Source organism: Glycine soja, chromosome 19, assembly GCF_004193775.1.
Source record: "Glycine soja cultivar W05 chromosome 19, ASM419377v2, whole genome shotgun sequence".
Lineage (NCBI taxonomy): Eukaryota > Viridiplantae > Streptophyta > Magnoliopsida > Fabales > Fabaceae > Glycine > Glycine soja.
This window is the reverse complement of record NC_041020.1, coordinates 42,433,428-42,448,368: the sequence shown is the minus strand read 5'-3', so window position 1 is coordinate 42,448,368 and position 14,941 is coordinate 42,433,428. Positions and strand designations below refer to the sequence as shown.

The 14,941-nt window shown below is 31.4% G+C and overlaps 2 protein-coding genes across 2 annotated transcripts; one reads left to right on the top strand and one right to left on the bottom strand.

Annotated features, from left to right (window-relative positions):
* Window positions 1–570: 570 nt before the first annotated feature.
* Window positions 571–2,912, top strand: LOC114399298 (actin-depolymerizing factor-like). Its single transcript, XM_028361464.1, has 3 exons — window positions 571–729; window positions 900–1,165; window positions 2,451–2,912. Exons 1-3 carry the CDS (start codon window positions 706–708, stop codon window positions 2,599–2,601), a joined length of 441 nt encoding a protein of 146 aa, XP_028217265.1. The 5' UTR covers window positions 571–705; the 3' UTR covers window positions 2,602–2,912.
* A 2,703-nt stretch (window positions 2,913–5,615) lies between these two features.
* Window positions 5,616–8,594, bottom strand: LOC114399297 (inorganic phosphate transporter 1-4-like). The gene is made up of 2 exons (XM_028361463.1): window positions 8,489–8,594; window positions 5,616–7,543 (listed from the first exon to the last, which is right to left on the bottom strand). Exon 2 carries the CDS (start codon window positions 7,477–7,479, stop codon window positions 5,860–5,862), a length of 1,620 nt encoding a protein of 539 aa, XP_028217264.1. The 5' UTR covers window positions 7,480–7,543; window positions 8,489–8,594; the 3' UTR covers window positions 5,616–5,859.
* Between the last annotated feature and the right edge of the window lie 6,347 nt (window positions 8,595–14,941).

The window sequence follows — 14,941 nt, the reverse complement described above, 5'->3', positions numbered from 1 at the left end:
AGAACTAAATTTTGTATTTTTATTTTTAGAGACATATTTATCAACGAATTACACATTGAGAAACAAAAATGACTATTTACCGATTCATCTTCTAAGAGAGTGAAAAAAAGAAAAGTCAAAAAAATATTATATAATAAATATATTTTTATATTGATAATTAGACATAGTCACATTTATAATTATTTTAATGATAAATTCATCTCTTATTATCACATGAATTTATTAATGACAATGAATATTAGTTAACTGGCAAATATATTTATAATAACTTTTACATCAGGCTGACTAAATTTTATATTTCATTTTTAAAACACATGTTTACCCGATAAAAAAAAAAACATAACATGAGGTTGGGTAAGACGTGGGCAATTGGGCATGGATGGTCGTCGGTAAGAAAAGAAGAACTCAATAAACTGAGAAAAAGAAATATACGCGGCGAAGGGATGAGGCGAGCGGTGAACAAAAGTGGGTCCCATGGGCGGTGGAAAATCCTTGATTTTTCTGCACGACTCATGGGCCCCGATTCCACTCAACACTTCGCGTTACTACAACGCACCGCCCCCTATCTATTTTCCTTTCTTTTCTTTACTCAACTCTTCAATATATATATATATATATATATTCTCTTCTAACATTGCATTCTTCACTTGAATCCTTTCTCTTCTTTCTCTCTCGCTCTTTCTTCAATTCCAAGCTTTATTCCTCATGTCTTTCAGAGGCCTCAGCCGGGTAAACATTCTTCTTGGTTTTTATTTTTGTTTCTTTGCTCCATTGTGCTATTTACTTTGTAAGTTTTGGTTCTTGAACGTACCTTTCGCGTGTGAATGTTTGTGTGTGTTCGAATTCAAAATCATGTTTTGGATGAAAAGGCTTTTGACCCAGATGCGTTTGAATTCCAGCCAAATGCCTCATCAGGCATGGGTGTTGCTGATCACAGCAAGAACACCTTCATGGAATTGAAGCAGAAGAAGGTTCACCGTTATCTGATCTTTAAGGTTGATGAGAAGAAAAGGGAAGTTGTGGTTGAGAAGACTGGTGACCCGGCTGAGAGCTATGAGGATTTCGCTGCATCTTTGCCTGAGAATGATTGCAGATATGCTGTCTTTGACTATGATTTCGTCACTTCTGAGAACTGTCAAAAGAGCAAAATCTTCTTCATTGCATGGTTTGTTTCTCTCTTTTATATATAAAAAAAGAAAAGGATCTATAACTTTGTCTACACAACACAATTAAAAGCATTCTTGCACCAACCAGAAAGATGTTGTTTGAGGCATGATACCTGGTGTAACCGTTTTCTTGTGCAAAAAGCAAATTTTGTGGCACATATGATCATAGTTTTGGAAGTTTCAAAATAACCATGCCATGCAATTCTTTTAAGCCCGTGTCAATACTGCTCTGCTTTAGTGTCACTCTATGCATGTTCTCTGATTATGGAACTGTATGTTTGTTCATTGTTTCATTGTGTTGTGCTAAATTTCTTGTTTTAATGTGTAGACACAAATTTTTTATATGATTGGGCTGCCTATGTTACTAAATGTAGTATTTTTAGTTTTTGATCTCCGCATCTTAAATTAACCCATTTCCAATCTGGATGGCAGTCTCATATATCAACTTCAGCTGTGTCCAGTGTCAGTTACATTTAAGTTGCAGATAGAGCATTACTGGCTAGAAGTTCTTATGTTTATTTGAAAGAACGAGACATAAATAAAACATAACAAACATCTTCATGCTTGATGCCTTTAGTTCAACCATATTGAGAGAGTTTCTTGATATATTTTTTTTGGTCTAGTTGTGACTTTAGAATAAATAATTAGAGAATTTAGGTGTTCTCAAATATTTCTAGTCCATTCTTTTCTTAGAGAGTTAAAAAATTTGATGAGGTAAAGCTTTATGTGCTTTGTTCAGTTAGAATTTTCAGAGTGTCCTCTCTAATATGATGACACTTCAAGCAAACCGTAGTCTTTTTCCATTGGCATGTTTAGCTGTTTATCACATCAGCTAGAATGGTAGTCTTTTCCATTGGCATGCTTAGCTACCTACTACATCAGCATGAATTGCAAGCCTCACCTTCATATATTTACCTTGCTTCTCATAAAAATTAGTATAAATATCAAGTTATTTTTCTATGGATTGATTTAGAACTCTATTTTTTTGGAGCTGATTGTACACAGAAAGACTACTCTCTGTCTCTAGTCAATAATTACTCATATCTTGTTTGAGTGGCATCTTGGCTACCACTTTCTTAAAACATTTTTGCTATCATTTATTTGAAGTATCTCTTCAATATCTTGCTTGGAGTTAGTCTTCATCTCCTCATCTCTTGAAGAACAAGCTTGGATTTGACTTCTTTTATTCCAGACTATTCTCAATAACATGCTTCTTAATTAATTTACTTTTCCTATGATTTCGCCAGATATATCACAATTCTTAGCTATTCATTGATTGATTAGGTCCCCTTCAACGTCTCGAATCCGAGCCAAGATGCTCTATGCCACTACTAAAGACAGGTTTAGACGAGAGCTAGATGGTGTCCATTATGAAATTCAGGCTACTGACCCCACAGAAATGGATCTTGAAGTACTGAGAGACCGTGCACATTGAAATGTTTAAGCACTGAATTCATTTTCTTATCAGAATCTACTAGGTTTTAAAGTTTTACTTTTAATGAATTACCTCTTCATGCTTTGTCATCAATAGAACCCATCTTGCCACAGGAATATACCTCCACTAATATGAATCTGAAGGCTGATGGGTTTAAAGCTTTTGGCAGTTATTGTTGTAAATCCCAGTGTTCTGGACTTGTATTGTGTATGAGCGTGACTCTATGGATCCTGATAGATTTCTTGGATAAAAAAGTCCCTTGTTCTAACTTTGGCAAGGTATCTAAAAAACTTCAAAACTTGCATTATCAATATTTGCTTCTTGAAAGCTAGCTTATCATGGTTACTTCATGAGTACATCAATGTGGCAAAGAACTTGCATAAGGAAAATGAAGATCGCGTGTGGGAAATACAGGGATGGAATCTTGTGTAATTTGATAAAGGCTAGTATTTAAAAATAAATTTAAATAAAACGAAAAAACCATGCTGTAGAATCTTGATTCTTTCCTTTCTGTTCGGGTACTATCCATTTGATGGTGAAATCTCACTACTTTGTAAGTTATAACACCATGTACAAGTACAATTGAGTGAATTCTAAACGCCAATACTACAGGTTCTATGATAAACACGTGCGCCTGTTTCGGCATGATCTTGGTTCCATGCTAGGTACAAGAGCCAAAACGCACCCACCTAGCTCCAAGATTCCATAGTGCTAGACAAACTACATATTTACAAGGAATCTTGCAAAGAAAATGTATTGGTTTTGCGTCCAAAATTGAAGTTGGTCAGTATAGCACAAAAAATCCAAAACAAGTGGTGTATATTCTGAGTTCATAAGGGATATAGAAAGGCTAATGGACCATTAATAAACTTGGATGCTGAATGGAAAATCTTTCCATTTTGATAACTCTAGGTGAGTATTTTTCTTTCAATATAATTTATTTCATATTCAAGACTGGGATTTGAACCAGGACCACTTAGTTAAGGACACAAGTTGTGCTGACAGTTTTTGCAATTGCATTGAAAGTATTTTCTGGAAAAAAAATAGTAGTTTTTAAAATCAATATCAGTGGTGATAGGATCATTGAACCAGTAGGTTGGGCCAATGGGCCTAAAACATCAGCATAATGGGCTACATGGATCATTGAACCATTTGTGGACAAACTCCATAACGTGGGGACTTGAAATAGGCATCAGCCCACTGATATTGCAAATATTCCGCTGCCAAAGGCTCCTATAAGGTCTTGAAACAATTAGATGCTAATTAACTGTTGTGGTTTATTTGAGCATGCACGTCCGATTGTTGTTTTTTTTTTTTTTTTGTGCACTGTTGTAATCATCTCATTAGTATCTTATGCTTTTATAAGTGTCGTTGGGTATTTTGAATGAGTAATCTTTGGAAAAAAAAAACAAAACAAAAGAAAGAATCAGATGCAATGATGCCTTACATAAATTTTCTAATTTGTATGTTAGCCATGCTCCGATTGAATTCTTAATTTTTCTCTCTTCAATCTTAATTGCTTCCTTCCTGTCACTCAGAGACCGGTGCCTACAGAAACGCAGAGAATTCACATATTTTTAGATTATATTTCAGCCCCATTACATTGTTTTGCTTCCATTTTTTTTTATCTCCGGGGATCTGTACTATAACTCGTGAAACATCAAAAGATGATTAAGGTTGTCTTATATATGAGACTGAGAGGTGTTTCGGCCAAAGCTAAACTTAAGGAGATTGGTCCTAGAGCTCGGTGTTGGTTGTTTCAAATAGAGTTATACCTTTTGTAGTTTATATGATGTCTTCTTGTAGGAAGGTTGTTATTCATCGAGCTAGATTTAGTTAGAAAAAAGGTCAAGACATTAGCGATGGTTACTTCAAGGATTAGGGGTTAATAAATGTGATTTGTTAATTGCCTATTCAGCTTATGTTGAACTTGAAGTCAGCCCAAAAATCCTGGAAGACTCACAACTTCCTTGCTTGAGTCTAAAAGATAAAGAGGACAAACACTAAAAAGTCCTCCTCTATGCCTACCTTGATAGATGAATAAATGTGATTTGTTAAAATTGCCTATTTGGTTGGACTAGTCCATATAGTGTCATGTTTTTGCCAATTATCTGAAGTTTTATTTGATATTATCATTTATTGAGCTAGATTTAAGGGAGAAAGGGGATCAAGATATAGGCGATGGTTACTCTAAGGATTAAGGGTTAGTAAATGTAGTTTGCCAATTGACTATTGATACCTGTGGTCGAGCCAAAAGTCTCTCGGATGAATATGATAACCATCAATGCAATAAGGCTAGGAGCAAGGTTGACTAGGAAAAATAGAACGAAAAAAAAAAAAGATTAACCCCAAATAAGTTATGAAAGACAAGGTTTTACCCACACAATGAAGTCGGTGTACTGGCTTGCAGTTTTCAACAGAGAATATAATATAAATATATCTAATGTTGTAAAGAAAATATAAACTAGTAAAATGAAGCATATAAAAGTTTAGCTGTAACTCTTGTACAAAAAAAAAAGTCTGTTGATCATTTAAAGAATGGTTGAAAACAGTTTCCATCAAAAGATTAATTGATCTGTGTGGACCATAAAGTGATTGAGGAGGTGAACAAGTCCAAAAAGAAAATATTGAGAGATTGAAAACGCCAATCCAACTCCCCACTGGGATCTTTTGCTTTCAAGTTTCAATTGAAGTGTACAAGTCAAAAATGTGCCGTGAACAGACTGGAACCGCAACTAGTAGCCTCAGGGTCATATTTTTCGTCTACTCAACATTGAAATAACCAATTGTCATCTGTATTGACATAAGCACCTAGGAATACGGACACAGTTCATATTTCAGACGATAAGATTCTTTTTATATTCATATAGTTCCATCATGAACATTTATTGTAGTCTTTTCTTAAAACATTTCAATTATACACATGCCTCGTGTAATACCATCGTTTTCCTTAGACTTGAGGGAAAGAAACATTGAAACAAGCAAGTCAAAAAGGAAAAGAAATAAAGATAACATGCAGAACACAATCGGTTTGTGAAACTGGTTATTGAAAATACTATACACTCCAATAATGGCTACACATCAATCGTAACTCAAATTTGCCAATATTCGTAGAACAAATATCTCTTAGTTCCTGTTACATGTTGTTCGGGCAAAATTTAACAGAAATATTGTAGGGGCAGGGAAAGCTTTTGTGCTTTCCAAGCCTAATATTTGAAGCTACTACTTTAATATAACAACATTACAGATAAACATATCCTAAACATATGGAACTGTTCTATTGTTGTTTTGAGAATGTGATTGCTCTGACTCTTCCTGGGTTCCAACATCCTCATCATTCTCACCTGACATCTCCTCCAATGATTTTCCGTTTGCCTCAGGCACCAAGAATGTAAAGAAGAAGCCTAAAATATTAACCACACCCAAGACAATAAGGGCATTCTTCACACCAATACCTGCAGGGTACCCTGCATCTGCTTTGCTCTTGTCCTTGTTTTGTGCCAAGTACAAGAACCCAAATGCACCAACTATAGCCCCGAGCTTCCCGGATGCTGATGAGATTCCGTGGCAAGTAGATCGGAACCTAGCTGGGAAAATCTCTGCGGGCACGACAAACGTGGTGGCGTTAGGCCCGAAATTTGCAAAGAAGAAGGTCAATGAATAAATCACCACGAATCCTATCCGGTTATCCTTATGAGTCCAGTGATCATAAGGAATGGCAAGAGCAAACATGAAGACAGTCATAAAGAAGAATCCCATCAATTGGATAGCAAATCTTCCTATCTTGTCAATGAGAGCCACTGTGAACCAGTAGCCAGGAACTGTACTGCATAGAGCAATAAGTGTTTGAGCCCTTGCAATTCTGTAAACTTCCTCAACGGCATTCATGGTTTTTGCAGGAGGTATCCAACCAATTGCACTGAAGATATCCTTCTGGAAAAGATTTTGGCTATAGAATGCAATATCAAGCAAGAACCATGTGCTTGCTGTACCGAGTAGATGCAGTCCATGGCGACTGAGGAAGTCCTTGGAAAACAAGCCATATGAGTTAGCCTTCTGCTCCTCTTTCTGTGGTTCAGCTTGAATCTCAACCTGCAGAACCTTAGACATGTCTGCTGCTGCCTGCTTCGTGTTCTTGGCGACTAGAGCGGTATAACGAGCAGTTTCGGGCATCTTCATCCTCCAGTAGTAAGTCAATGCAGCTGGGAGTGCTCCAACCATCACAATTATCCTCCAAATGTAGTCTGCTTGTGGAACAGTTGAGCCAGCTGGATCAAGCTCATATGGTGGAGCATCAAACCTTTCCTTGAATGCAACTGAAATTATAATTGCAAAGATACCACCAGCCAAAATTCCAAAACCCTGCATGGCAAACACCGCCGCAATGAATGCACCGCGAGTCTTCTTGTTAGAATACTCAGACATTATGGTAGCAGAAAGTGGATAGTCTCCACCAATACCAAATCCAAGCCAGAACCGGAAGAAGCAGAGAGTTGCTATCACGGATTTTGCGCTATGTCCGAATGAAAGGCCGGAACCGATGGAGCATATTACCATCAGCATCAGAGTCATGCCATAGACTTTTTTCCTTCCCATCTTATCACCAAGCCAACCAAAGAAAAGCTGGCCTGAAAGTGTTCCACAGAAAGCCACACCATTTACAGCAGCTGAAACATTGGGAGGCAATGTTCCTGGCTTTGCTGCGCCATCAACGTGGTAGTATATTCGGCCAAGCAACTTCGTAACAAGGGATATGCAGAATAGATCATATGCATCGGTGAAGAAGCCCATTCCAGCAATGATGATTGCAGTGAAATGGTACCATTGTGTTTTCGCCACATCAAGCGCGTTCAGCACCTGAATTTGCTCCCTGGCCATGGCTTTTCAAGCCAAAATTACAAGGTTCTTTCTGTTTCTTTTCTTTATCAAAAGCTTTCCTTCTCTGCAGAAGTAGAAACAAGAGTCAGAATTGACCAATTGTGTGATCTTTGATTAAATTGAAGAACTAAGAATTCAACTATGGAAAAGTTTAGAAAACTCATAAGAAATCATAATATCTAAACTCAGTCCCGGCAGGTTTGATTCCCTTCCACTAAAACTGTTTTCTAAAATAATTATATACTAATTTGCAATCAATTTCTCATTTAAAATTTATTGTGTTTTGAAAAAAATTTCAAAACAAATGTTTTAAAAACAAAAGAAAAAGAATCCTTCTTTTGTTTCATTCAAGTACTCTTAAGTGCTCAGAAGACAAACTTTCAAATGTGTCCAACATAAAAATTTTAAAAACCGTAAACAAACATTGCCAAGGTATTTCTACAAAGAAAAATTCTAGGAAATAGAAAAACAAAACAAAATATACGCAAACATCTGGCAGCCATGTTCACGAAAGGACTGGAAAAAAAATTGGTTAATTTAAATTATCATAACAGACAATCATTAGATTCGTAGATAGGAGCAATTTAAGAACCAATAATTGTATACGGTTTAAACTTTAAAGCCATTAAGCCATGCAAATAGTTGAATCTCAGTTGAGAAATTTTGATGCTGAATCAAGCCATCTACCCCTACACATGCATAAGGTGCCTGACTCCAGTGCCCTCAATATTGGAACTAACGAATAACTCAAACAAGTAGTACGAATTAAGATCAAATCAGTAACCACCAACATGCATGCACACGATTATTCAGGGAAAACATATATTTAAACAAATGTAAACTCGGATGATATATATAATAACACTCTAAAATTTTCTTTATGAAAAAACAAATTGTTGAGGAGGACTCGGTGCGATCGATAGGGCGATAGTGGCGTGATGCATGTGCATGGAGGTGACACATGATGCCAAAGAGAAAAATAATATAATATTGAGATAGGGAGAAGGACCTGATGAGAGAGGGCAAGAAGGTTGTAGAAACGTAGAGAAAGAGAAAAATATGTGATGTGCGGAAAATAAGTGAAGGGTGTGGCACGGATTTATAGGAAGCGGAACAGAAAGAAAAAAAGAACAGCGCATAAGTGAAACATAATAGAGTTTCGAAACCAAATATTCCAGTCGCATATACCCCTCTTTTGTCCAGTCAACTCCCCCGTCTTCTGCCTTTTACGACGCCGTTCCTTCCCCTCACTAAGTGCTGCAGCTGCTGCCCACCCATGCATGACATCATTCCATATGTTAATTCATTGAATCTAATTACAAGGGTCTCCTTCACTCATGTTCTTATAGAGTATAAAAAATCATCAAAATATAATTTTGTGCATCTTAATTAAAAAAAATATATCTTTTTAGTTTCTTAATCAATCCATAACTGGTTAGTATTAAAATTCATTTTATATTAATAATTAATTATAAATCATATATTATCTTCATTTTTTATTGATAAAACTCAGTTACTTAATTCATAAGATTAAAAGTAATTCCATTTTAATGTTTACCAGTAGTTAATAATAATAAATTTATCTTTTATATATATATATATATATATATATATATATATATATATATATATATATATAAATTATCCTAGAATATTTATTAGTATAATTAATTAAGAATATTTTGATCTAAAAATAATTAATGTAAGAGACATTATATAATATGAATTGAGTGTTATAAATAACTAATGAAAGACACATTATATATAAGCTGAGTCTTTTAGAAAAAAACAAATACTACTTCTAATTTTTTTATCAGTACACTACTTTTAATTTAAATCCTATTAATAAGAATGGAGGGATAATAAAATAAATTCTTATTGATAAAAGAGTATTGCATGCTTTAAAATTAAAATCTAATTCATTTTAGCTATAAAAAATTGAAATTTCGTTCACACACAATTGATGAAGTTTTTTCGTGTTTTATTTTTCTTATTATGAATTTCATCATCTACAGAATAAGTGCGTTGAATTTGTTGTTCAACTCATGGCTGTGGTATGGGACCTCCAAATATAATTTTTCTATTGTATTTGTTTGAACTCAACTAGTCAAATTCATGCCACTCCATTATATAGGTCGATTGATGATCAATTAGTGGTGATTTTTAAATTTCAACAACATTTTTATCAATTAACCATTTTTTATGAGTTGACGTTTAATAATGATCATTAATTAATTGATAAGTGCTCTATGCATGTTTGTAACCCATCGATTTATGGTTCCTACTTAAATTATAATTATTCTTCAATGGGATTCATCTTTCTATAATGTTATAATCCTTGATACGTATTATTAGGGTAATGAAATACAATTACAAAGTAGTCACATTAACATACACATACAGTAACTATTTGACGCCGATACATGAAATTAGGAATAAACTTAAGTGAAATATTTTATTTCAATTCATTTAAATTTTTTAATTAATTTATTTATGAAAATATTAGTAAACTTTTTTCTCTTTAAAGGTCAAAGACTAAAATGCACATCTCTAAAATAAAACATCACATAAAATATATATATATATATATATATATATATATATATATATATATAATAATTCAAATTTCCTTAAAACATACATATAAGCATAGACCATACTATCTTGAACAAAGTAAATTAAGGACTAAAAGGGAGGATGATTTTTACACTTTACACAGCCTCAAACAACAAAAGGAGTAAAAAAATGTCCTATCTTGAACAAGATAAATTAAGGATCTAAGATTTCAAAGAGAGACTCATCTTGAAAAGAAGAAAGAAGCAACTAGGTGTGGTGTGTTTATGAGGTTAGTTCAGACTATGCAAGAGTTTTAGAAAGATTTATGACTCTTCTCATTTCTTTTATTTGCATCCCACAACTCATTAAACTTACTCACCCCTTTTCCATCACTCAAGACTCACTCACTTGGATTCAAATACTCTAAAAACTAACTAATCACAAATACAACATGGATTAAACATAAACATAAACATAAATATGAACATATATATATAAACACCACAAGCCATCAGTTTATGATCAATTAATTACTAACACTTAAATTAAATTTAATTATTCTTGTAATTTAATTAAAACACTTATAATTAAACATTATGAAAATCAGTGTTGCGCATACATACAAAAACTAAACAAAAGGGAGGAGATAGATGAGTTTCACATCAAGAGAGATAACAATATATCTATATTTTTTTGTACAAATTAAATATATCTAATTTGACAACAATATTATTTAGTGACAAAATTTAAGCTCATTTAATTTACGAGTGTGTAAAGTATGTGAATTGTTGTAAATTTCTCACATCAAAATTTAATTTCCTATACGAAAAAAAAACAATTTTAAAGAAAATTCTAACCTGTTCTGTATTTAGAAAGTAGAAACCGTTTCAAAGAAAAACAAAAAGTTCCGCTGATATCTATGCTCATAAAAAGGATCTGTTTGTTTATTATTTTTTCAAGTGATTATAAGATTATGTAAAAGGTAAATATCCTTTAGATTATATATAAAATAAAAGTTATTTTCAATTCAATTATATACTATATCTCAGAAATAATATATGAACAAAATATTTTTTTTTAAATTACTATTAAGGATTTTTTTAAAATAACAATTTCGTATCTTATACTTTTGTTTAAAATCCAAAAAACTTGATTTGGATATAAATCTGAAAGTGATTTAGATATGGTCGATTATGGATTAGTTTTATGAGTATATTTTTTTAACACCCCTAATTTGAATCAATAGGCAAATCTTTATTTTCATTTGGATGTTTTACTTTTGTTTATCAAAATCTTATCATTTATTTATTATATTTTTTATTTTATGTAATTCTTTAAAATCTTGTAAATTCATAAAAAAATTTCAATCCTATGAATTCATGTTATAAATTGATTAAAATTTATACTATAAAATCCTAATCATAAAAGCCTTTTAAAAAAATTTAAAAAGTCATTATATTCATACAAAGTCTTTTAAGATCTATTGGATTTTTCTATGTTAAAATAGTCTTTTAAAATCTTAATAAAATACACTCCTTGTAGTTTTATTTTCTTGAATCCTTATAAGAGAGATAATGCATTTTTCTTTGTTTTAAAAAAAATCCATTTATGTTTTTAATTCATATCTTATTGTAGAGTAATAGTAAGGATGTTTTGGTAAAAAAATAATTAATACAATATAATTTTAAAAAAAATTCTTAAAGAACAAACAAATCTAGAAAAAAAATCTTATGTTTAGGAACAAATATAGTATTAAATTTAATTATATTTACAAAGAATTCAGTGGATACATACGATTAGTGTCTGTTACCTAAAAATCAATTTTAATATAACTTTTGTAGTGATTATTATCAAAGTCAACATATTTATCAGATATTATAATTTTATATTTGGAATTATCATAACATTGATGTGAAATATTTTTCAATTTTGAAAATCATTAATCTTCATTAGAAAACCTTATTGATTATTTTTAGTAAAATATTTTTTTTCAACTACGTCTATCTTGTCAATAAGACTTGAACAAAGTTCTTGATTAAGAGATGAGTCCAATTTTACTCACATCAATAACATATTCATTCATACAAAACAATTTGTGATTGGATTTATAGTGTAAAATATATTCACAGGACAAATATTCTTTTTTCTTCATTTTCAAAAGTTGAAAAAAATGAGTTTAATTGTCATATATTATCACCATATATATATTTTTTACATTATTAATAAATCATAAATTATTTTTAAGAGAAAATTATAAAAACTAACACACTTACCATATATATTAACATTTATTTTTAAATGATAGTGTAAACCTTTATACTATTGGTATATTTTAATTAAATTCTTAAAAATACTTTTTTTTTCCAGTAGAAATGGTTGACAAATCATCCCGGCCACTTTGTAGTGAATAAATGATTAAATAAAAAGATATATTAGGTAGAAATCAAGTTATATGTACATTTAATTAATTTATTTTTAAAAAATATTACTTGTAATTATCAATTTAAAAAATAAAAAATTATTTCTATCCATTCAAATTATTTCAAACAAGTCTCAAGTGATTTTTTTGTGGATTTTCGTTGAAAGTTTTTCATACAAATAAGTAATTTCTTGTTTTCTTCTACAGAAAAACAAATGATTTGACAATTTTTTAAATAAATTAATCCAAACACATTTAAATCATAGACTTCTGCGAAAATTTGCACAATCACATGGATAGGAAATGTAATGTGGAAAGAATAATCGAAGTGTGGATCAAATAATTGCCCAAAGCAACTATATATTTTGATGAATATAAATGAAAAGAATAATAATATAATCTAATAAATTATTTGATCAGAACTTGAATTTTGATAACTATATATTTTCAAATAATTATAAAATTTTATATCTAAATTATTCCAAATTATTTTTCTTCCTAAGTTTTTATAGCTTTATCATTATTTATAAATATTTCTATTAAATGAAATGATATAATACAAATGATTTTATAATATTATTTTAATGACTATAGAAATAAAATTTGATGACTTTGTAGAAGTTTTATCAATAAATAAACCACAGACGAAATATTACTGGTTAACCTAAAATAATTTAGTGTCGGTTGATACACATGTTGATGATATTTTTTTTTTATAAATAAAGGTTAAATATTTTATTAAAAATCATAAGAAAGAGTGTAATAATTAACATAATGTTGATATTGATTGGAGGAGAATATTAACGGTAGAAATATTAAAATTAAGATTTGTTATATTAGTTCATTATATACTAATCTATCATGGAAATTCATTTGAAATTACGTAAATCTACATAATCTTTTATAATTTTAACTTTAATTTTAATTTTTTTCGTAGGAGAGAAAATAAAGTTAGTGTAACACGAAATTCGTCAAAATGGGTGACCTGCAGTGTGTTTACACATATTCACATACACTTGCACAGAGAAAAGAGATAGAAAATTTGAGATGATCATAAAGTTCCCCACCACTGTTTGGGTCATGGTGAACCTTTGGTATATTGAAGACTTTGAATGAATGTGACGTAACTTTTTTTTTAGAAAAAAGGAAGGCCAATGAATATGACGTATTTGCCTATTTGGTAGTTTTGAAATGTGCGTTATGCTTTTATATTTATTTTGATTAAAAATAGAGACTAATAAAAATATTTTATATTTATTTTGATTAAAAAATATGTACCAGCCGTACAAAATAATTTTACACCATGATCTTTATCATTATATTTTCTCCGTTCCTATCAACATGGTTTGAATTTTTTTTTATCTTTTTTTATAAGATTTAATTTTAATTATTTTGTATATTAATTATTTTTTAACTAAAATTCATTTATCTATTTGATCCATAATTGAATGATACTTGGAATTGCCTTTCGACAAATAGTAGTAATATATTTTTTAACATATTTTTAGATATATTTTCTTTTTGTTAAAATTTATTGAGAATAATAAAATTTAGTAAATCTCACATGATTCTATTTTGATTTTTTAAGTTTTTAATAAATTTTAATGAATTAGAGAATATGTGTTTAAATGAATAGACTTCTGTCAAGCATAAATTTGAAAAATATTTCAATTAAAGACAAATTTAATATCAATACTTAAATTAATCATTTTTCTAATTGTCTATTGCATTAATTATTTTCCCCTTAATTACCTTCAATTAATTAACAATTTTTCGACCAAGCCCCGAAACCCCCATGGCAGGGAGCCTCTCCCCTGCGAAGCGCGGATCTATTCACCAAGCTTTTGAAAAGCTTTGGAAGCCTTTGGGTAAGTGCAAGCTCACTCTTATTGGGAAAGGCTTTTTCAAAATTGCCTTAGAAGATGTCAACAGTGACTCTGATAGTCCTGTAACTCTGAGTCTTGTTGTTGATTCTCAGGTTGTCCAAGTTCAGGAGTGCTCGCAAACTGCTCCTATCCTAGCAACAGCTATAGAAGAATTAAATCTTTGGCTTGTTCAAGTTCAGCAACATTTCAAGTTGCTCTCTAACTTTTGGGCTGATAATGTGGATGAAGACAAGGAAGGAGCCTAAGGAAGAGGAGTTCTCCACTGTCATTTCCAAGGGAAACAAGAAAAATATGAATGTTAATAAAAAAGCTTCATCCTGCAACAAGATTGCTAGAAAATTATTCTCCGGTTGGGAAGAAAAAACCTTCACACTAGGTTGGTCCTTCAGCATTATTTTTTTGTGCTTTTGTTAATCCTTTCGGCAAATTGCCCCCAAGGGGCTCCTTTTACAAAATAATTTTCCAAATGAGGCTCTTTTTAAATAATTTCTGACATTGGTCTGTCTTCTATGTAGGGTACATGTAACTTGTAAAGAAACCGTTAGCATCATTGGCGATTTGACCATACAGCCATATGTGGAGGGAGGAAATCGTCAATAGT

Excerpts from the sequence above, each read along its gene's own strand:
- LOC114399298 (XM_028361464.1), top strand. The coding sequence starts at position 706 with ATGTCTTTCAGAGGCCTCAGCCGG. Across the intron at positions 730-899 it reads CTTTCAGAGGCCTCAGCCGG|CCAAATGCCTCATCAGGCAT; the intron begins GTAAACATTCTT and ends TTTGAATTCCAG. Across the intron at positions 1,166-2,450 it reads AAAATCTTCTTCATTGCATG|GTCCCCTTCAACGTCTCGAA; the intron begins GTTTGTTTCTCT and ends TTGATTGATTAG.
- LOC114399297 (XM_028361463.1), bottom strand. The coding sequence starts at position 7,479 with ATGGCCAGGGAGCAAATTCAGGTGCTGAACGCGCTTGATGTGGCGAAA.